This window comes from Podarcis raffonei, chromosome 10 (assembly GCF_027172205.1).
Source record: "Podarcis raffonei isolate rPodRaf1 chromosome 10, rPodRaf1.pri, whole genome shotgun sequence".
Taxonomy (NCBI): Eukaryota; Metazoa; Chordata; class Lepidosauria; order Squamata; family Lacertidae; genus Podarcis; species Podarcis raffonei.
This window is the reverse complement of record NC_070611.1, coordinates 41,335,237-41,359,981: the sequence shown is the minus strand read 5'-3', so window position 1 is coordinate 41,359,981 and position 24,745 is coordinate 41,335,237. Positions and strand designations below refer to the sequence as shown.

The window sequence follows — 24,745 nt, the reverse complement described above, 5'->3', positions numbered from 1 at the left end:
GGACACGAGGCAATGTCTTCTGGATAACTTGAAATGAATCCACACCCAGAAACGGCATTGCCTATACCACCAGATTATAGGTGTTATTCAACACTAGTCCTACTCAGAGTAGACCCATTACTAAATTTGTTTATTTCAGTGGGTCTCTCCGAAGTAGAATTTAGCTGAATACCTTCACTTAGTCCAGTGTTGCTCAGTCTGATTGGCAGTTGTTCAACAGGAGATGTCAGGGATTGACCCTGATACCTTTCGCATGCAATGCATGTTCTCTGTCCTTGAGCTACAGCCTCTGTGACTATCAGTAGGTTCACATGTCGGACAGTCCAGATCACTTTGGGCTGCTGCTCTTGGTGTGTTGTTTGATCCTAAGACGGAGCACCTCAGATTTTATGACCATTGAGAGGCAATTCCAGCGTTAGATTAAACATAAGCCTAGTGAGAGTCCTTCAAAGCAATAAAGTTCACCTGAGATAAGATAGAAGCCATGTATGGAAGAAAAGTTAAATGGTTCAAGGAAAAGAAAAGGCAGGAGGGAAAGTAGTTCTGGATCTATTCTGCTCCTTTATTACATCCGTATCCTACCTATTCTCCAAGAAGCAGTGTGTGTGTATATTAAACTCATAACAATTTTGAAGTTACATTACAATTACTTGCACAAGGCCACCTACTGAGCTGAACAAGTATTTGAACTTGGCTTTCTCACACTGAACCAAGAAAAGATGGTACTAATAAGACACACAGAAGATACTAACCCATTACCTGCAGAGCAGCTGATTAGCAGGAAGCACCTGTTTGCTCATTGGGCAATATAAGGCATTTTATTTCCCATCTCCTTCTTGTCCCCAAAATTATGTCCTCTTAGGTTACAGCTCTCTTATCCTCTTTCTTCTTCACCTATGTGGAGCTGTTCACAATTTTAATTTGTTATTACTTCGATTCCTCTCTGGCCAGAATTAACCTGTTTCTGTTCTCCATGTATTTTATCTGAGACAGGTAACAATCTTCTCTGGTCCCAAACTGGATTAGATCAGCCACCTCCCAATTCTAGATGGATAGTAGTTGCTGTTTATTTCTATAGGGTCATTTAACATAATGGTCACCAAACAGAAGGGCAATACCTAAAATAACAGGGAGAGTTGGGTCTGATTTATATACCACCTTCCCTTCCAGGAGTATGGCACAACATCTTAGCCTCACAACAATTCTGTGAGGCAGGTTAGGTAGAGATACCATGCTTTCTTATGGTCACCCTGTACACTGGATTGCTTAGCAAAGGTTTGAACCTTTGTTACCCGTATCCAAGTCCGGCACTCCATATACCACATTGGCTCCCACAGAAGCATTTTGTAGGTCACCATATTGCCAGTAGTACAAAAAGTAGGATAGCAATAAGGGGAGAGGAGTTTAATTCATTGTTATGCACTATTAATTTCCTGCAGAACTCAGAAATATCAAGTTGAAATAACCTGTTATGAAACCTGAGGGCCTATGAAATGTGTTGTTTCCTGTTAGACAGTATGAATCTAGAAGTTCCTTTAGATTCATGAACCTTCCCAAAAAACCTGAATCCAATTTGAAACAAGCCTGGGCCAAATTATTGGTATTTGCTGGTTTCATTCTAGGTTCATTTCAACACGGCACAGCTGCAGGGGGCGAAACTCGCAGAGCATGCAAACCATTACATGTGCCAAAATGAACACAGCTCCAAGTGTGTTATTTTTAAAAGTTTTTGCAAATAAATACTTTCAGAGTGTTTATGGGTTTCCAGTGTGCTAACTGCTTGGCTTTGTACCAGCTCTGAATTAGAAAAGCCAATGGATTTATTTGCTAAAGACTGTAAAGTGAAACTCAAGATTTTGCAAGCAGAGTCTAATTCTGTTTATATAATGCTTGTCTGATCTAGTAATAATAGCAGTATACACCTTACAGCTAATTCCAGATATACATAAGAACAGAAATTACTAACGTGTTTGCATGTGAACATTACAAGCTTGCCATTTTCGATATAATCATCAAATTAAACTCACAAATTATGATGCTTCTATAATGTTTAATAAAACTAGACAGAGCTGAAGCATATAAAAGTAATTTATTGATTTATTTAATTTTATCTCATGTTAGTAGATCAAATGTGCATAGCTGTCAACCTTCCCTTTTTTTGCGGGAAATTCCCTTATTCCAGTGCTGCTTCCCGCTGCTATCCCGGATTGTTAGATATCTCGTAGACTGTCCCCGGGACAGGTGAGGCTGCTGATCCCTTATTTTGAGGCTGCTGAACCCTTATTTTCAAATCTGAAAGTTGACAGCTATACAAATGTGGCTTACAAAAATGTAAATGACAACTTTAAACAATAAAAGAATAACAATGGATTTGGTAAGATCCCGAAAGAGGAGTCCTGCATTGCCAAAGAATTGGAAGTTGGGTAGATATTTCACAGAATCAGAGAGCTAGTTGTCAGTGTTCTGCTTCACACAAATTTGGCCTCACTATTGGAAGGGAAAGTAGCAGGCCATGTAGGAAAGTATGGGCCAGATGGCTGTGGGTAGGGGCCCCTCCACCAGTTCAGTGTCAGAGGACAAAAATAAATTTGTAGCAGAGAGTTTAGGATGGGTTTTTTAATAGTCTGAAAAATAGTGGCAGTTTGTTAAACGCAGGGACAGAGGGCCATGGTTGATTTCTGCTGGCATCCAAAATTGTGGCCGTGTGAGAAGCAAGAACCTCTTGGAGTGTTAACACTGTGAGCCCCTCCATCTTAGGCTCAGGTTGTGTATATATGCATATAAACCATATATCATAAAGGCACCACCATCTCCACTGTGCCTCATTTGCAAAAGGAAACACAGACCCTGGATAAGCAGGGGTGGAACTTCTGGAATTTTACACCGCTTGGAGATGGGGATAGTGTGCCACAAAAAAATTGCTTAATCATCAAAACTTCTAAGTAGTTTACATAAAGCAAGATAACTTATTTATTAAAAGCACCAGCAATCTTACTAATAATTTGTTTCAAATGCATGGCCATTTATGCCAAGGGGAAGACATTTATGCCAAGGGGAAGGCAAAAGGATATGTTATCACAAAGAGTTGGGAATTCAAACGCAAAAGGAATAAATCTGTTTTGCTTTGAGATCGGTGGGAAAAGAATGAGATCATATTCAAACACATGTTCTGCAGCCTTACAGCTTAGTGAGGGATCCCATTTGTCATAATCAAAAGCAAATCTGCATAATTTGTGGCCCAAAAGCAGATCACCAGCCACATACAGTAGCCTATTATTATTGCTCTGGGACTGCAAAAACATGATCTATGCAGCATCTTACAGGCCACACATGACTTTGGGGATCAAATTTTTTGCAGACCTGGTTGCAATACAATAGAATAGTAATAGGCCTACATAGAATCCCCTCCATCAGAGGCCTACAGACAGAGAACTTGAGTTTGTCCTGCCAAAAGTGGAATGTAGCAGAGTCCAGAGGAGAGGATGGAGGAAGGCAGCTGCCTGCACTGAATATTTGGAAAGCAGAAGGTATAGTGTGGATCCCTGAACCCATCTGTCTGTGTTTCTATGGAGCCAGGGTTGATGGAGGTGGAGAGGGCCCCTTCGGTGGGCAGATTCCCAGGACCTCCCTTCCTAAGCACCAGGTGGATTGCCTTGCTCTTTGAATCTATAATGCACATTCCAAGTGACCCATTTATAAACGTGTCAATCAGGATAACTTTCTTGGCTCAGCCAAATGTAGACACTTTCACATGGAAATAATGCCACAGCCATAATGTGTTATTTGTGCTGAAACTGGATTACACAAGCAGGGCACTCTGCCTGGCCTGATATTATTATATCAATAGGACATTCCTTTTCCTTCCAAAGCTTAAGATCTGTCAAGAAGCCTAACAAGAGAGTTGCCAGCAGGCAGTCTGAGTGAAACTCTGATGGGTTTTATTGGAAAGGGCTGCAAATTGTGATTGGCCTGTTATACTAAAGTATCAGAGGAGCCACTCGGCCAAAAAAACAACCCTCACAATTCAAAACAACCCTCCGTAGCCGCAGCGATTTATTGTTCCATATGCCACTGTTTAAAAACAGCATCACATGGCTAGACATTCGCATCAGACTCCCTCTGAAAACAGTATAAAGGCTTCTGCTGATTTCAGTGAGCTGCCAATTAAAAATGTAAATGGTCTTTCCAATGGTCTCTTTGAAGAGCAGCTGTTTAGATTTCCATTTAAAGCTGACATTTGGCATCACTGCTTTCAAGGAGTCTATTAGCTGCAGCAGAACAATGACAATAGCCAGGGATGAACTTGTGCTAGTCTTGTGGATCCCTCCTGCATATGTGGTTTATAGTCCCAGGGGTCGGGGGGAAATCCAGAAGGTACTGAGGAAAAAAGAAAACACACATACTAATCTGCTGAAGCAACTTATTCATTGGCCACGACATCTGGCTTTAATCATCTCTGGAGTGGGGGATGGGAGAAAAGCACCCCTAAGCAGTATGCAGCTTATTCCCAATATTCTGGCATTCCTCATCCAAGTCAGTCAATCACAGTGCAGCCCTGTGCATGTTTAAAGGTAAAGGTAAAGGGACCTCTGACCATTAGGTCCAGTCATGACCGACTCTGGGGTTGAGGCGCTCATCTTGCTTTACTGGCGGAGGGAGCCGGCATACAGCTTCCGGGTCATGTGGCCAGCATGACTAAGCTGCTTCTGGTGAACCAGAGCAGCGCATGGAAACGCTGTTTACCTTCCCACTGGAGCGGTACCTATTTATCTACTTGCACTTTGACATGCTTTCAAACTGCTAGGTTGGCAGGAGCAGGGACCGAGCAATGGGAGCTCACCCCGTCGTGGGGATTCAAACTGCTGACCTTCTGATCAGCAAGTCCTAGGCTCTGTGGTTTGACCCACAGCGCCACCCGCGTCCCCTGTGCATGTTTACCTTGATATAAAACTATCCGATTTCTTACCACTACATTCAAAACAGTTCACACACAAAATTAATTCATTTATAATACACTATTATCCATAAATAAAACATCCCTACAAAAGACCATTCAAAACATGTTCATGATAAATATCTAATAATTCTACATAAAAATAAATAATTGCTGACAGAGGGAAAGCAAAGGCACCCTCTGGCCTACAAAGTGATAGCTTTTACACTTCTGCAAAAAGAGGCAGGTCCAGTCCTCAGTCCCATTTGGTCAGGGCTGTCTTACCCATAGGTGCTAGGGGTGTGGGGCACCCGGGCGCTGGGCTCTCAGGGGCGCCAGGCTGAGAGTCCGGGGCCTGAAAGTTGAGTCCGGGGAAGAGCCTGCCCGTCGGTCGGAGTGCCGCAACAGGCTCTTCTGCTGTGGGCGGCTCTGTGCCACGAGATTGGGGGCGACCGAGCCAGCGAGAGGCGCCGCATATGCTTAAGACAGCCCTGCATTTAGTGCTGCAAGAAGAGGGTGAGGCAGCCTCTGGTCTAGATGTTAAATGGCAAAACCTCTGTGCTGGTGGCCATAGTTACTTTCCTGTGTGTGCCATTTAATGAGAAGTAAGATTTATCCTGTGACTGAGTCTGTATACATACTAACCCATTTTTAGCACAAAGATGTAGTTTTTCTCAATCTGAAACTGTTCATGCTCCTTTCAACATGTTCCTTTCAACATGCTGCTTTCAATCTAGATTGATTCTAGATCTTGCTGTCCACAGAAGTGGCGTGGCTACTTGCTCCAAGTTTGAAACCTCCCTTTGATTAGGCCATCCACACATTTTACTACCTGCACATGCCCCAGGTGAATGAAGTAGGAAATGACGCTTGCAATCTTGGTGTACCCATCTGCAATGTCATTGGGCAGATGTGGATACACACACACACACACACACACACGCACGCACACCTCATTGCTGGGACTGCCTACTTGTTTTCAAATAGGCACACTGTGTGGTAATGCAGAATTGATCTGCAGTGAGCTTTTCTTTTGGGAATAAAACCAGTTTTCTCAAGAAACAATTTTCAGGGGCAAAAGATACATGCGGATTTATTGATGATAAGCAAACTATTGCTATGATTAAGTATCCAGAAACACCCACACTTTTGTATGTCACTTGGGTGATACAGAAAGAATGTTAGTAAACAAATGACTCCACAACCCGCTTTCATTGTCTTTTGAAGCTTACATTCTACTATGGCAATCCCAGGGTGAAGACAGTGGTCCTGACTGATGGCTCATTCACACAAACGCTGCGAGATCAGCTCCTGATTCAGCATGTCACTGCAAACCCATCATTTTTCCTCTCCCTCTCTGCAATAGCATGCTGAATGAAAATAAAAATTAGTAGTTTGCACACAAAAAGTGGAAAGGTCTTTGTAACATAAAAATTAGTTCAATTTAAGGCTGTAGCATGCATTTACGCTGCCTATCAACTTGTGTATATCAGATATACAGAATGTAAGTTGGGATTTATTTATATTTACGAAAGCATAGAAAAAGTATGTGCAGTTGTGGGGAAGGAATCAGTTTAATTAATATAGTACACTTTCCCGTTGTGAACATTCTGGCATAATTGACCAAGTGAATATATGAACTTCATTCTTGATTAAAGAACATGCAATGAATAGAAGGATCAACAAGGTGTTATTTCCATTTATATTTGCTATATTCAAGATGGGATTGAACAACGACAGAGTTTTCTAGTGGCATAAGCAAAGGATGAAACATTTTCACTTGTAGAAGCGCTAAGAACATCACACTTAAATACCCATTTAAGAATTGATGTTGTCTCTTAACTTAAAAGACGTAAAACAGTCTCTAAATTAGGAGATTAACTGGAATGATCCTCTGAGCTGCTTGATCCAAAACTGTCTACTGTGGGAATCCTTATCCATCCCCCCCCCCAATTTGGTTTCATACTATATGCAGGTATAGGATATTAAGTTAAATGAACAGTAGTATATGTCTTTAAAAATTATTATTTGATTCGAAGAAATGCCCTAGAAAGGAAGAAAACTTAAGACTGTGTGTGTCTGTGTGTTGTTGTTTTTTTAATGAATCGTCTGAAATTTAAATAGGCTTATACTTTTCAAGTATTGTAATCTCGATTGTAGGCAAAATCCTTAAAAACATTATTAAGAGATGAGATCATGAAACATCTGGAGTTATATGAACTCAATACAGAATTGTCACCAGGATTTCAAATGGGATAAATTTAGCCTGAGAAAACTAGTGGAATAGTTAGGGTGAAGGCAGGGTGAAGAGATGGAGCTTGACATTTTGGGGGGGAAATGTAGGCCTGCTTCAGGCAGATTAGCTCTCCATTTGTATATCATGTCTAGCTAGAAAAACATGTGCACATAGGAGAAACACACATGTGTTTTGCATTTTTACATGCAGTGGGAGCCACCTCCCAGTTTCTCAAATTAAGTTCAAATGACATTCACGTTTAGCTCGATCGTTGTGCAGTCTAAAAAGAATCTTGAGTGGTAAATAAGAGCTGCAACTCAGTGATGGCTTGTTTAGCTGCCCACTATTGCGCTGTCCTTCTCTGGTTCCTGTTTTGGAACAAGTCGTATGGCATGGGTCCAAGGACTCAGCAACCAAATCCCAGGGCTTTTTGCACCTTAAGTGCTGTGGGTCGTGTGACTAGGACATGTGGACATTGCAAAAACTGAGCATGCATGAGCAGCACCAGTTTCACAATAGGCTTATTTTGGAAATGCTCAAATTCCCATGGAGTTCACTGGGGTTTAGACATATATAGAATTAGTTAATGGAGTCATTTTTTAAAAAAAGAGTTCAAAAGGAACCTGTAGATCAGACTGTTGCAGAAGTATATAAGAGCCATGTATTCCATCTTTCATGATACTGTCGCAGCAGGTGGAAAAAGAGGCTGAAACACATAAACTCCAAATAACGTTGTGATGAATAACTATTCCCTAACATATATTCACTTCTGTGCATTCTTGAGGGACAAAGATTAAACTAGCTCAGTTGATTAGTGTGTGGTGCAGATAAAACCAAGGTTGCAGGTTCGATCCCTGTATAGGACAGATGCATATTCCTGCATTGCAGGGGGTTGGACTAGATGATCCTCAGGGTCCCTTCCAACTCTTTGATTCTACAAAAGATGAAGAAGCACTTGGAACTGCAGAAGAGAATGTTTGCATAGACCAGCGCTAATAAGATAAACCAGGCATGGCAACGAGAACTTTTGTCCTCAGACATGCTTTACAAAACTGGGTTTATGAGTGAGGGCAAAATACAGAACACAATCATATGTATCTCTAAGTACTACCCCTTTTGCCCTCTGATTGACCTTCTAACTATCACTGTGGCACTATTCACAAGAGCTGACTTTGGAATACATGAAAACGCAGTATAATTGTTACACATTCCTAAGTAGCTAAATTTATTTGACTCTTGGATTCATGCCTTAGAGCACGAAGTAAAACATGTAATAATTCCTCTAAAAAGAACGGTTTGACATGCTTTAGTGTCTGCCTTGTTATTTAATTGTTTTGTATTCATTTGAGATAATTTCTCCCGCACAGCCTTTTTAACAGTTTGATGAAAGAGGAAAAAACCCAAAGGGCAGGAAGGGGTAAAGAGGGGTGAGTCGGATAAAAGCGTACACTATGCAGGCTAATGGAAAAAGAAACAGGGTTCAGTGAAAAATGGGGCAAATGCAACCCAAAATGCACTGGAAATAAACAGAGTTGGGGAGGAAGATATAAAAAAGGACAGTGCTAATTATGAGAGAATGGATGAATTAGAGTCACAGAAAATGAAGTTAATTAGAACTAAATATTTACTGTGAACTAAAGAAATACAAAAGCATGGGACTGCACCAACTAACACCTTCTCTGATGCCATAGGTACTGACTAGCTGTTCCCCCCTGGCTATATAGCACAAATGCCTGCAGGGTGGGGGCTCTGCAACTGAGCTTACCATTGAAGTATTTTACTGTCACTGTAAATAAAGCTCAGGGGATGCAAATGTGCTGAGTAGGAAGATTATACTTTTGACAACCTTTTTCTAATAGCTAAGTTCAAGAAATGTGGAAATAAATTAACACATAAAAGAGAGTAATTGTCAGACAAATCCTGAAAGCTCCATAAATCACTGTTGTTGCACCCCACCTCACCCCAATACTGAAGAATCAAAACCAAATCACTCCAGGGTAACTGTTCCAGCTGCCCCCTAGGTTATATCGTATCCTTACCCCACTAGCAAAATTGGCAAGGAACCAAGTAAGCTGTAGCCATAAGCGACAGCAAAGGAATTCTTAGCATTCTTCACTTAAAGTGTACATGCCAATATAAATTCTTTGTTTTGAGGAACAGCTTAAAATTACCAAATGACTATTTTGGTTAGCAAACTATATGCATTGGGTAATGAATAACAGAAGGTGTCTGTTAGGAGCAACAGTAGTAACATATTGTTTGCACATTTAAACCTAAAATGGCAGTACCAACTTGACATATCCCCCCCAATGATACGTGTTTTCAAGCAAAAACCCCTAATACATGTACCTATTATGTACCTATTCCAGTTATCACAAAGATCAACAATTGTTCAATAAAAGTAGTCCTTAAGTATAGAATAATGCAGTGTTCCAGGCTTTATGTATATTTATAATTTTAATCAGTGTTTCGTTTGAATCCCTGCATTTTGTTTTTATTTATTTAACAAAATGTATATTTTGTAGTGAGATTGCTAAGTGGTTTATAAGAAATATTAAAATTATCAGTAAAACATTTTAAAACAATTAAATTTAACAGCGAAAGAGATTAAAACATATCAATGGGTCTGGATAGGTTCGCCCAAACAAAAATGTTTTAAGCAAGTGAAAAGAGTACAGCAAAGGCCTGATGTCACTAGCAGGGGTGCCAACTTGAATAAAATATTGTGGGGGTCCAGGTAAGCCCCACCCCGCATAACTGAGCACATGACACAGTGCGCACACACCATTTGAATGGGAATGCCCATCAGCTTTGTGGGGACCTGGCCCCATCAAATATTTTAATGTGGGTAGGGAGTTCCAAGATGTATTTGCTGCCATATTAAAAGATCAATTTCTTACAACAGCAGAACAAGCATGTAGTACTCATAATTGTGCCAGTTCAAGCTACAATGGCCGCATGAAAACACTACTTGGGCAGAAGGTGGAATCTTTTAAAATCATAGGCCACCCTCAACCAGTAGCATTTGGTGGGGGGAGGCACTTAGCATATCTCCTAACACTGACATCACTGTGGCTTACAAGAAGGTAGAGGAGGAAGGAGGTGAGGTTGATATGGTGTGAACACACTGGCATGAGTACCAGTTTGGCTGCACTGGTGTGCTTGTATTGTGCCAACCTTACTCAACCTTGCCAGCACCAGCAATGTCAGTTGTGGGAGGTCATATAAGTACTAGGACCTTATCCTGCCGACAGTGCTAGCTGCAACCCAACATAGAAACCCTATGCATAATCCTACTAAATCTAGTTGGTTTAATAGCAGTATTAGGATAGCAAGATCTTGTGAAATCTTCCTGAAATCTCACAAGATCTCATGAGCTCTGTAAGATCTTGCAAGATCTCACCAGAATCTGCCATGGTTGCTGCCAGGCACTGCTGCACAATCCAGGTAAGGGAGGCTTGGGCGGTGGTGAAATTCTCAGCATGTTGTACGCTGAAAGAAAATTTTATGAAAATGATGTACTGATGGTATTTGACTCCTAGTAAGCTTGCAAAAATGTGTAAGACAAGTGCAAATATCTGCTGGAAATGTAAGCGAAAGGAAGTCACCTTCTATCCTATGTGGTGGACCTGTAAGGTTCTAAAAGCATTCTGGGAAATGATATACCATATTTTTCGCTCCATAAGACACACTTTTTTCCTCCTAAAAAGTAAGGGGAAATGTCTGTGCATCTTATGGAGCGAATGCATGGTCCCTGGAACCACATATTACTCCACTAGTGAATCTTGTTCATTTCTCAGGGATACATAGTTTGTATTATCATCATCATAAACCTTTTTGATCATGATTAGCAGTTATTCCAATTATTTTAAGTACAGTTCGAAACATCTTTGACTATACGAGTTTGTTGTGGAGATAAATCTGAAAGCACAAACACTTTGATTTTGTTCATTCATTCGTATGTTTCCAAAGATATCTAAGAAGGAAATATTTAGGCGCAACAATATCATATTGTTGGACAACGGCACTACTCTGAGTATGACTAAAGTTGTGCATCACCTAGTTTAATTTTTTACAAACTCTTTGCAGTTTGTAAAAGCAACAACAAAAGCATTGATGCAAAGGGCTTGGTAAATTTCAGAGGAATGAATTCACTGAATATAACACCATTCATAGACACTTAAACGAGAGGGGAGCAGTACATATGACAAGAATGGCCCCCTCCTTTTAACCATGGCCCAAGGTGACTGCCTCATCCCACCCCCACCCCCACCATGTGGCTCAAAAGTATCCCATCCTTGTTGCCAGTGAAAAATATTATGAAGAGGCCGTACAGAGGACATATGACAACAGTTTTCAATATCTAAAATAGTTATGGAGGGAACAAACCATGCAGCAGTTTGCTGCTTGCAATGTGGAACTGAAAACTAAATTGACTCTGAGGTTGCTAGTATGGAAAGCCAAGAGGGACCTTGTGGTGAGTTCATTCCAGGGTAATTTGGGATCATCCTCTTACTCCTGTCCCCAAACAGTACAAGTCTAGAAGTCTCAAGCTGTGTAATATTACCTTCCAGTCTGACTGCAATTCAAACTGATATGATAATAGACAGCTATCACCTGACTATTATACTAATCATCTTTACTGAAGCTGAAAATCTGTCCAACTGCAATCAAATGTCAAGTAAGGCATTTAGGGTCAGGGTGTTTTTCTATTCCCCCCATTATTACTTCTGTTAGAGTAATTTTGTATTATTTTTGCACTAGAAAGCAAGGCGTCCATTGTATAGCAGGACACTTAGTATCAGATTGAGTTTCAAGTTCAGAGAGTAAAATAATCAAGACATTGGCAGAAACAAACTAAAAACACATGACTCTACTTCAAGTAGCCAAAAGAATCTGAATAACTGAACCCTGTGTAAAGACATCTTGTTAAACAATAACAAGAATGCTGCATACCTATACAAATACCAATATATAAAAAGTGATCTTTGATCAGACTTGTAGTTAAAAAATAAACCTTATTGTTCTCATTTTTCAAATTCTTCTCAAAAATATGCTTACAATTCAAATCAACTTAAATGGGAAAGCAAATAAAGTATCATAGCCAAACAGTTGCTTCTAAAATTAGGGCAGGATGCACTTCTAAGCACCACCAATTTCAATGGCAGAGCAGCTAGGCAATCCTATTGTTCCTCCATCAACACAATACAGGTGGAATATGGTGCAAAAAAACAGAACAAAGCAACCCTGCAGGCCAGATCCCCAGAATGGCAACATTGCCAATCACAGAACGGCATGCCAATGACATCTGCACATCAGCCTGGCACAGAAGGAGTCAATCTACACATGATGAAAGGAAAAAGCCCTCATAATATCAACCTACTTGACACCATCCCAACCACATGCACACAGACACATTCTACCAAGCAGGAGCCACTGAGATACCAGTAACAAAAAAGCAACCATTAAGCATGCACTGCCATAAGAACACACTGTCATGTCTGTTCTGTGACACGAAATTGTGGTGAAGTAGGAGTACGTCTTGCCATCACCACATCCTCAGTTAGTCATCCAGCAGAACCTTTCTGTGTGGTTCAGGGCCCGCTTCAGCTAAGAGCCTTCAGAAGCATACCATGACATGGTTTGCAATAATGAATCAAGTGTTACAGAATCATAAATATGGAGGACATTTTTCTACTGTGATGTGGGACCAGTCCTCATTCAGGATTCTTATCCTAATGAATCCTAATTGCAGTGTGGCACCATTCGCAAACGGGTGCAGTAAGGGGCCTACTGAGAAAATTGTTCCAAATAATTCAAGCAAGCAAGTTTAATTGTACACTTTGGGGAAGCAATATATATAACCACCACAGTGAGCATTCCCAAGTAATTATTCTTAACAAAATAAATAAAAGTCTGCAGAACTCATGGGAAAGCACATCACGGGTCAGCATTACATTGCCCTAGATTTATTAATTTTTTCTATTGTATGGTTATGTAAGAAACCTCAAACCACCTAATTTGAAGACTTTAAAATGACATTCAACAAATGCTGTAAAATAATTATTAACCAGAGGACCAACAAGATCTAGCGTATTTAGCATATGCTAGCATAAAGCAAAAAGAATGTTGCTTGCTAAAGTTATGTTTCTGAATGATGCTACTCTGGGTATATAGAATACTTTCATTAAGGTAAATAAGGATCCATATTATTAATAAATGTTGGAAATATGCCAATATTCACCCAAGCCCTCTTATCATATAGGTTTCCATGAATTATCTTTCGGACTGATAAAATATAAGGGTTAGATCCTTAGATCTCACTGAAGACAACAGAAAAACTCCAAGCAACTTCAGTCACAAAGTGCATTTCTCTATAAGCAGTAAATAAATAGTGGAGAAAATATAGCTTGATTTATGGAGATGATGCACTTTCTGACCCTAGTTTTATTCTCTTAAATGAAAGCTTTATTAATACACGCAGTAAAAGATAGTTCTAATTTCGGCAATGGAGAAGGGACCAGTGATTATGGCTAATCTGTTGAATTGTACACTGATTCAAGGTCAGTTTAAAATACTTCTCATTCTTTCCTGAATTAGTCAGCCTGAAGAATGAAGCATGTTTCTGAGAAGGCAAATACACAAGCAGAGCATGTTATTAGTTATTTGCATGGAAACTTGTGTGGGAAAGTGGAAAATTGACCCTTGGAAAGCAAGGGAGTCAAAGGTGTGATAGAGAAAGATAAGGAGATTGCAGAGAAGATGAGTTAATTCTTTGCATCTGTCTTTACAGTGGAAAATGTACGGCAGATTGCTATGTCTGAACTAACTTTTGTAATAAGGGAGTCTGGGGAACTGCAGCAAATAGTGGTGATGAAAGATGAAGTTCTAGGTCTAACAGACAAAACAAAAACCGACAAATCTCCCACTCCAGATGACATCTATTCAACAGAAATTGCTGATCTTCTCACAAAAATATATAACTTGTCCCTAAGAGCAGCCTCCACACCTGAGGCCTGGAAACTGGCCAATGTAAAACCAATTTTAAGACAGGGATCCAGGAAATTACAGTGTGGTTAAGTTAATGTCTGTTCTGGGAAAACTGATGGAAAATATGGCTAAAGATAAAATAATCAAGCATAGAGAAGAACAAGCCTTGGCATCTGTAAGGGTAAGTCCTGTCTCACTAACCTCTTCGAGTTCTTTGAGGGTCTCAGCAAACATATAGAGGTGACCCCATTGATATTGGCTAGGAGTGCCTATTTCAAGCTATGACTGGTTTGCTAGTTACAACCCTTTTTAGCCACAGGACTCTATACTCTGGTAACTCGACAATTAGATTATTGCAATGCACTCTACCTGGGGCTACCCTTGAAGACAACTCAGAAATTTCAACTGGTCCACAATGCAGTGGCCAGAACTCATATAGCCCTCTTCTAAAACAGCTGTATTGGTTGCCAGTTTGTTTCTGGAACCAATTCAAGGTGCTCATTTAAAGCCCTGAACAATGTTGGCTTCAAATATCCGAAAGACTGCCTCATTCCCTACAGACCCTCCCAGGTGTTAACATCAGCAGAGGGGGCCCTCTTGGCAGTTCCACCTCCCTCGGAGGTGGTCTGGGAAAGGGAATTTTCTGTGGCAGCACCTAAGTTGTGGAATTAACCCTCCACAAAGGTGCATCTGTGTTCTTCACAATACAGCTTTTGCCAAATGCTGGAGATGCACCTCTTTAACCTGGCCTTTGACACCTGAAATGTGTGCCTATCTCACTGTGTACTTTCGGGGCTACCCTACACCTGTGATTGTAATTGCTTTCAATTTTCAATTGTTGTAAGCTGCCCTGGGGTCTGTTGGTGAAAGACAAGTACGGTAATAAAACAACAACAATGCACTAAAGCTACTTTGCACCTCATTTAGCACCTTGAAACTAGAGCTCAAAACTGAAACACAGAAAGGTGACCTGTGTATGCACACTAACTTTCATTTCTAGATCTTGATGTTCAAGCTAGATATCACATTTGGGTGTGTTTTGCATATTCCACAAGCCACTTGAAAACAGGCTTAGAGGTCAGTGTGAGATTCAAACTAAAAATGTATGATAGTGCTGTGAGCATTCATCCTGATTTTCATTCTGCTGTCTTCAAGTCAGATATCACATTGTTGGTATGTTTCACATTTTTTGCTGCCTCCTGTGAAAATGGTTGTGGGTTGATGTGGTATTTGAACTTAGAATATGTTCTGAAGTTGTGCCCTAAACTTCATTCTAATGTTCAATGGAGTTATCATATTCCAAACATCTTGGCCAGTCCAGGAATAAGGCATGGGCAGTGGGGGTGAAAAGAAAGATTGACATCAAGATCTGCTGCTCTGGGTGGACAATTTCCCGAAACTGAGCTGTGAAACTGGCTATGAGAAAAATAATCCTGGCTATGAGAAAAATGGTCTCGAGGGAATTTGCATGGCAGGGGAAGTGCCCCTCTATCTTATCAGTACTTCCCTCCATATCCCTCCTCCATATTATCACATGAATTTAAGATTACATGTAATTTTGCCCTCTCAGTGATGAACCACAAAAGCCAAATGCATTTCTTTCCCCATGCTCTGAATAAGCCTAGATGCAGGGACTAGAGGAAAATCTCTTAACTGTGGAATGAAAATTTGTTAAATATATCATTTATTCATTTAACAATTTAAATCTTGCCATGCCTGTGCTCGTCATATAAACCACCAAAAGAAGAATGGTATTTTATGACCATTTTTTCAAGCACTCCAAATTTTAGCAAAATTAACAATTGTTGTATTATTTTAGATACATGCCCCTGCCCATTGTGTCTATTAAGAGCTGACTTCATTAGCATGGGCCACTTTTTATATTTTGTCACTATTAAAATACCTTCCAAAACCTAATCACTAAGATAAAAAACAACCACAATCCTATGCCTCTATCTCTTATGAGAGCTATGCCTTCTCATAATAGTATCATCCATATTTTTTAATAATAATTTAGCATTAGTTCTATCTTGTTTGATTATATTAAATTAACTAGAAAAACAGCTAAGATTATCATTTCTGCATATCTTATTTTCATTGTACACTTTCATAATAAGAGAAAGTGTTTTTTCTTCTATCATTTTCTCTAAACATCCAGGCATGTAAATATGTGTCTATGTCTAGACAGGAACTTTCTGCCACAGAACCACATATCTAATCTCCTCTTTGCTAGCTACTGTTTTTGACAGTCTCAGCCATGAATGGTTGACTGTCACATCCTTAAGAAGCCTAGTTCTATCTATCACATAAACTGAGCAAACTGATGCTCCTAATAACCTCAATTTCAGCCTAATGTCAAGGTGAATGCCAGTCACTCAAAGATACATATTAGTTTGTATCCAGCTTCATATTTGAGAGGTTTTATTTTAGCACCATACAGTATACATCACAAGGTGTGAGAAGTGACTACTAGTGACACTATCCTTTGGCTTTCAATGACAGAGCACCAGAAGAAGCCAAAAAATGAGATGTTATATTATTTCTGAAAAAGTGAGATGTTATAATTATTTCACTTGATAAAGATAGGGATGATAAGGGACAACACACATAAAGTTTCCAACATGTAAAAGAAAAATGCTGTAAATTGCTTTCCATAGTAGCTGTCTCTGTGTGTATTTATGCAACAGCTCACTGTGAATTGATGCTTCCCATACTGCTGCAAACTTTGCTGGTAGGCTTTTATAGATGTGCAGATCTTCTTCTGATCCATGTAGTAAATTGCTGGAAACCAGTGGCTACTATAGGGGGTTTTGCAAGCCCTTAGCTTCATGTTACAGGGAACCAGGCAGAGGGCCTTCTTGGTAGTTGTGCCCGCCCTGTGGAACGCCCTCCCATCAGATGTCAAGGAAATATACAGCTATCCTGATTTTAAAAGACATCTGTTTAGGGAAGTTTTTATTATTTAATGCTGTATTGTTATTAACACTCAATTGGGAGCTGCCCAGAGCTATTATTATTATAGCTTCTCTCTCTCTCTCTCTCTCTCTCTCTCTCTCTCTCTCTCTCTCTCTCTCTCTCTCGCTCTCTCGCTCTCTCTCTCTCACACACACACACACAGCTTTTCTACATTAAAGTAGGTTACAGATTTCTACAAATTATGTATTAAGGAGGAGAAATATGAGCCAGGTGACTGGGAAGAGGTAGACCATGGCCTAGCAAAACTATTACTTAGTAGTAAGTGTTTAGTGGTAGGATGACTGTCCAAAACAACAAATGAAGGCAGTAGACACATGTATTCATTTCACTTTATGCACTTGCAGCAGGGATGTGGATTTTGTGGGATAACCAGCCTCATATAACCAACATACTTAAGTCTAATTAACACACAAAGGGGTCAAGACCATATAGTAGTAAACTGTCCTAAAAGGCTTAGCTTGGTCACTCTCCTTCACTTTAGAAGGAAGGTCATCAAACCTATTATACCTCAGTCTACCAGAGAAGCTCTGACAGTGAAGAAGTTTTAAATTGGTTGCTGCAGCTAAGACCACATGGCTCTTATAAGCCATTTTTGTGTTTCTATACCAATCATTTAGGAACTTTCACCACTATAACTAAGCCAAGTTTTACTGCCTGTGTTTTCTGACTGCTGTATGGAAAAGCACATGAATCTGACCTTTGGAGAGTTTGTAAGTACAGTAACCATTTTTAACTTCACAAACATGTGATATTTTTCTATGCTGGGAGAAGAGGGTAACTTTGAAACTCACAATGGCATATTTTAGGGTACTTGCCCCAACCCTGAATCTTGGCACCCAGGAATTCTTTTTATATGCCTATTTTTACCCTTGCCACCAACAGGTTTCTCAGCAAGCGAAAGAAATGTATTCTACCAGTTGTTACAGGGTAGATACCTTGGTACATGTTGTGTATCTTCAAATTCTGTGATTTCAGATATCTGAGAAATGAGCACAGTGCTTTTTTTCTAGAAAATTAGGTCCGGGTACTCACCATGATGTTGTTAGAGCAAGTGCCACACTTTCTAAGAACAACAAAAAGAGGTGCACTGGTACTGCATACCCCTGAGTACCCCCTGGGGGGGAAAGCACTGGAGATAAGAGGAGAGATGCTGGGACTGAGGGGTGAAATAGCCAAAGATAAAAGTTGTAACAGTTAATTGGATGATTTTGAAATACTCTTGTAGCAGGATTTGGTGTTGGGGGGGAGAGACGGAGATAGAGAGATATATAGTGGAAGGAGAAAGGACAACAGATCAGAGGAGTTTGTCAGGTGGACCATCTGGAACATGGATGAGGGGTGTGGTTCTCTGGTGCGTAGTTGGTATTACCCGTATCTATGGCAAGTGGTGTGCTATCAGAGACAGAATTTGGAAAGGGAGAGAGGAGGGCAACCCAGGTGGAAATGTGGGGGGGACAAGAATGCCTTCAGGGAAGAGGGCGGCAGTGCCACCCACTTGATTTGGGGACAAGGAAGGTCAGTCACCCAGGCTGGGGTGTGGGGGAGCTGAAGCGGGAAGAGAATGCTGACCGGGGGGGGGGGGCTGGGAAGCAGCGAGGCGGGAGAGACTGCCTGATCCTCCTTCTCCCGAGCTGTCTCCGTCTGTCAGGCTGAGGCACCTTCGCGTGGCGCGATGGAGCAGCGGTAAAAAGTCAATGGTTTTGAGGAATGCTGCGAGATGGGATGGCTGGCGGCGTGGGGGGGGGGGCGCCGCCAGGTTGTTGCTCCTCTTCCCTCCCTGAGGGAGACGAGGGTGGCTGTGGTTCTTGCCAACTCGAGAGGGAGGCTGAAGGGCGGCGAGGTGGGGGGCCTCGCCTCTCCCTCAGGGGGGTGGGGAGGGGAGCAGCCCGGCCCTTCCTCCTGCCGCTGCAGTACTATGACCCGCCGCCGCCGCCGCCACTCCCCTCGCAGGGCTGTCATCGGGGACAAGGAGACAAGCCGGGAGCGGCGGGAGAGCAGGGCCGGCGCCTCTTCCCAATGCACCTGGCCGCAGCTCCCGGGCTTGGCGGAGGAGGCGGAGGCGAGCGGCGTTGAGAGGGACTCGGCAGCGCGGCTCCTCGGCGACGGCAAGGCGCGCGCGAGATGCCCGCGGCAGGACGCGCAGCTCGGCTCGGCTCCAAAGGTCCTCCGGCTGGAGCAGCAGCAGCCCCGCGGGAGCTCGCGGCGATGGAGCCTCGCCGCTGCCCTTAGGGGCCGGGAGATGCAAGGCGCAGCGCCGGGCAGCCTTCGAGCCTGGACTCCATGCGCGCCCGCCATGGGGAGCCCGCTCTGGCACCTGGTGCTGCTAGGCGCCTCTGCCCTGGCTGCAGGTTGGTCTCTCTCTCGTGCGGTGCGCGCGCGATCGCTCGCGTGCATGTGAATCCTTTTCGCTCGCATCCTTTTTCTCTTCCCCAGTTATTATGATTAGCAGGCCTGCAGGTGGTAGAATAGGATTTGCTCTCAAGATCCCGAAGACAAAAGTTAACGTGCAAGTTAACTTTGCCTGGAGTTGCTTCTCCCTCCCTCCCTCCCCCCCCCCTCACATTGCTCGCCTCGAACAAAGCTGCAGGGTTGGAACGCCTGTCAGTAACCCAAGAAGCGCCTCTTGTTGCCTGCGAGAGAGAAATAGGGCTCCTAGTCTTAACTCGGATCAGGAGCGCTTGTCTCCTCACCCCCCCCCCTTTCAAATGCCTCCAAGGTAAATGAGATAACATTCGCTTTTCAAACAGTTGATGGCTCTTCCTCAACTTCAGAAGAAAGTGTTAAAAAGTCAAGAGCGGTGCAAGAGAGGCTGAAAGCCAGACTAGTTCATCCCACGAGCTAATTAACACATATTGCACACACACACCCACCAAATCCCGAACATTTTCAGCGCTTGGCTCAGAAAGCGTCATCTTGAGGAATGGAAATTTAAATACACCAAACATAGAGCTATCCTAAAAAGCAATTATAGGCTTTGTATTTTTCCTTCCAGATTAGGGGGGGAAATGGTAAAGTCTGGTGCAATGGGCATTTGTCTTATACATCTAACACAAGTCAGTACAAGCTATAATAAATAATAGCTGGTATCTATTATAAATGATTTCCCATTTTGTTTGGTAAATCAGCTGCTCAAGGATTCAAGGCGAATGTAGGTAGCATGGTTTGCGGATGTGAACCTGTTGCCTGATGGTCTTGTGAATAAAAATGGTCTTGAATTCAAAACATCCGTGGGCATTGCTGGGGGGGTGCGTGCATGGGGGGGGGTAAGCTGCCCCCAATCAAGTAAAAAAAAACACCCTAAGTGACGAATTCTGTTGCAGATAACTCAGTTCTGCTACCCCTAAAATAAAGCCTGCCCCCCAAATAAATCCTGGCTACAGCCATGAAAGGATCTATGAACAACTTGTGCTTTTGCATCCATATCTAGTCACAAAAGTTAAATGCCACTGGTTTGCCCCTAGAAATCATGTGAATTGTTTCTTAACAGTTTCAAGAATGAGACAAAGGTAAGAAAGCAACTTTTGTGCAGCCACATTGCTTTGATCTATTTCCCCCCTATCAGAACTAGACAGGACAAGGACCAGATAACATGCTGCAGAGGAAAACTATGCACCAGCATTTCCACCTGCAGTTAATTTCACTATCATTTATTGGCATCTTACTCTGAGGGTAAAGCTGAACACATACATTCTTTCTGAACTGATTGCTACTATTGTTTATGTAATGTGGGGGGGAAAGCTCATAGATCCTACAAAGAGATAAACACCTGGACTGGACTGATCCTCGCAAGCAAATGTCATCCTATGGTGTCTGCATCACTGTCCTTCTGACAAAAATCGGCACATTCCCTATGTGAATGGGCCTAGAGCAAGGAGAAGATGAGATAAAAAGCAGAAAGGTAACATTCATTCACAATTCTATGGCAGGAATGGGTGTTGATTGGTCTTAGGATAACCTAGTCTGGTGTTAAATAGGTGGGACTGCTTTTTTCACTATTTGATTTTTTTTTTTACTTAGATCTATTAACCACCAAATAATCTAGTTTCAGCTATTGTCAATGTAGGGAGAGAATTCACTTCCAGTGACCGAAAGGATAGGGATAGTGTGCATTACATGATATTTCTGTTATCTAGTAAAACATTCATAGAAGCCAGTGATGAGGAGATATGCCTATTTCATAGGTGTTTCTTTAGCCTGAAATGCCTGATTATGCATATTATTAAAGTAAGATCTACAGTCAAGTATTTTATTTTTGAATTTGTTATATTTTAATTTGAGTGTCATACCATCAATTTGTAAACTGGATAATGAGAAATAAAGGAGGCAAGTATATTTTGGCTGGAAAATGCTGCAGCAGGAAACATATGATTTAGCTCTGAATGTTTTACAGGTGAGTCACGCCGTACCTTGTATGCTCTTGTCCATTACTACAGATTTTTGTTCAGTGGCATGTGTACTAACATAGGCTGGGAGGTAGTAAATACTAAGAGAAAGAGAGGCGAAGAGCACAGGACAGAAAAAGCCTTTAATGATCTCATGGTTGACAGTGTAAAAATACTTATTTTCTAATATCTAAGCTTATTTTCATTTTGCAAAGTTCTAGTGACAGGTAGTACTATACAGAAAAATGTCACACAACATGGACTGAAGTTATCTATGTCTTTAATTATTATTTTCTTACTTGGACTACTTTTTACAAAACTACATTGTAAAATTTCATAGAAAATAGTGTTAAGTTAGTCTTAAATTGCCTCCACATGAAGTTTTCTCATTGACTCCTCTGCAGTGAAACCCACCACCAATTAGGAAACTAAAAAAACAACCCAGAAATAAATGGGAATATATTTAGACTTGGAAAATACTATATTTTCCTGTTGGTATGAGAAGATGATTCAGCATTTTTGGAAGATTTCAGTATAATTAAAGCAGAGCTGTCAGACTAATCCAGCACATTTTCAAACTGTAATTTCCCACTTCAGGAGCTAGATATTTGGCTCAGCAAGTTTCTCAGAAAGTTAAGTTGTATCCCAGATGCACAGTGTATAGTACCTGTTCAGACTCATGAATATGCATGAGTGTTGTTGTTGTTGCTTTAAAAAAAAATAAACTCAAAGCCCTTTTCTCACGTCAGTAGTAGAAGCATAATGGAGAAAACTGCTGCAGTAAACATTCACCAGGTAACTTGACTACATTGCATAATGAGACTGAAAAATCTTAGCAGCCAGCATGTAAATCAAGCCAATCCATCTTGGCCTAGCTGATAAGACACATTATAATAATACTTGCTTCCTTACTTCTCAGGGGAGCTGTGCAGATTAGTTAATGTTTGTACAGCACTTTGAAAAGGACTCAGTGTTACTATGTGACTTTTACAGTTGTATTTATTTACTTTTGTTGGCAGAAGTGTGCATTATACATTTGAGCTTACTCTGTAGCCTAAAAATACTCTTTTTTTATTATCCTGATCCTAAACATGTTTACTTAGAAGTCTCATATATTTCAAATGAGCTCACTGCATACTGCAAAGGACAAGAGTCACAAGGTGAAAGTAGCACATGAAGTTAGAGGGGGAAAACCTCTGCAAATGTACAAATAGAGAAAATAGTTGGTCCATCGTAATGTCACAAGGAAGGGAATCCAAAGAAAAAGAACTGAAAGAGGAAATTAAATAAGACCCCCCCAAAAAAAAGCTTAGGTTTGTAGATCAAAAGAATAAATTGAAAAGGAACATCTGAAGAAGAGGGAACCAGTGGGATGAAGCAAATATCAGTGAAGGTATGTATTAAAAAAAAGAAAAGCTGAAAGATATACCAGAGCAGTAGAATGTAAACATTTGTAAACCAAAATAAGCTGTAAATGAATATGCTGAAGAAGAGGCAAAAGAATGAGAGTGATATGATCAAAATGAAAAGCAGAATAAACAAGCAGAGCAGCAGACTAAAGAATAGAGGCTGAAGATAGAAACAAGAAAGAAGGACATTACAAGAGAAGGAAAAGTAAGGAAATAATCATAGTATAGCCTAGAGAATAAGCAGATGAAATTACAAGAAGTAGTAGTGAAGTGAATAATGGAATAAAAGCACAAAGCAAATGTGGCTGCTGGTCTCCAAGCAATGTTTTTATGGCTCTCAACGACACCGCTGGATTTTGCAACAACAGCAAAAAGGTTATTGTAAAAAGTAGGCACAACATGGCAGTGGGCAGAGTTCACAACTGTAATGAGGATGCAAATCAGATTGCAAATCTGGTCATCAGATTGATAATTGGATGAGCGGAGAGGGAATGATAACCTCATCAATGGATCTGCTCAGATGGGGGCGGTAGCTATGCACCTTTATGTGCTGTATGTGTGTATAAGTGAGTGTGCAAGAATAGGAGCCAACTCCGAGCGGCTGAGGTCCCTCTGTCCTCCCAACAAAACTAGTGGAACCCCCACAAGTTGATGAGCATTGCCATTCAAATGGTGTGCATGCGTCATGTCATGTGATCAATTATGTGGGGTGGGGCATACCTCCTCCCCCCCCCAATATTTTATTCATGTTGGCACCCTTGTGTGCAAGTGTGGAGTGGCCAGACTCACTTTTGGGCATATCCACCACTGGCATGTGGGCCCCAGAAGACTGGCCACTTCTGTCTATAATCTGTGTACCCAAGAAGGAGGATTGATTACTTCACAGCCTAGCAACAGAGAAAAAGGTGAACAGCAGGAGGCATGGAAGAAGCTTAATTCAAGAAAGTGAACTTCAATGGGGAAAACAGTTTGAAAAATTGAGCGAAACTCTATGGAGTAGGAAGATATGCATTAAAATTATAGTCAATATTAAACTGATGGAGAATGGCTAAAAAGTGACAAGTATCCAGAGCTGAACCAAGATCAAAGGAGGAAATAAAAGAACCAGAAAGAGAACCTGAAAAAGGGTGCCTTGAGAAATGGGAATGAAACCAAGACAGAACATTAGCATGAAATCTTAAATGATATAAAGAACAAATAAAACGAGATACATAGCATAGCATAATACATAGCATCAAAACAAAAAACCAAATCTAAAAGAAGGGGCATAAAAGAAATACAGTGGTACCTTGGGTTACATACGCTTCAGGTTACAGACGCTTCAGGTTACAGACTCCGCTAACCCAGAAATAGCGCTTCAGGTTAAGAACTTTGCTTCAGGATGAGAACAGAAATCGTGCTCCGGCAGCACGGCAGCAGCAGGAGGCCCCATTAGCTAAAGCGGTGCTTCAGGTTAAGAACAGTTTCAGGTTAAGAACGGACCTCCAGAACGAATTAAGTACTTAACCCGAGGTACCACTGTACGTACCCTGAGATTTAGCATTCAGTGAATACTAAATAATAGCTCTCCTTAGGTCTATCCCACCTTCTTTTGCACTGGGTCTTGCATGTTCCACCAGAACATATTCCTTTGGGCTGTGTCTCAGGATTTTATTCTGCTGCTACCTGCCCCTTTATAATAAACTGTTCTACTTCTGGGTAAGATCCACCCTGTGAGTATATTCCTGAGGGAAGTATGTATTTTGGCTGAGGCCTCTTACACCTCCATGATTTTTAAACTATTCAGAGTCTGAGTGTTTGGTGTAGGGTAGCACCTTGC

At 41.2% G+C, this 24,745-nt stretch overlaps 1 protein-coding gene across 2 annotated transcripts in view; it reads left to right on the top strand.

The window, feature by feature from the left end:
- The first annotated feature begins 19,038 nt into the window (after nt 1–19,038).
- The window catches only part of NTN4 (netrin 4), a 40,742-nt gene continuing 35,035 nt past the window's right edge, over nt 19,039–24,745 (top strand). For both annotated transcript variants that reach the window (XM_053405959.1, XM_053405958.1), the window contains exon 1: nt 19,039–19,483. In XM_053405959.1, the coding sequence (XP_053261934.1) occupies nt 19,051–19,483 (433 nt within the window). In that variant the 5' untranslated portion in view covers nt 19,039–19,050. The remainder of the gene's footprint in view (nt 19,484–24,745) is intronic.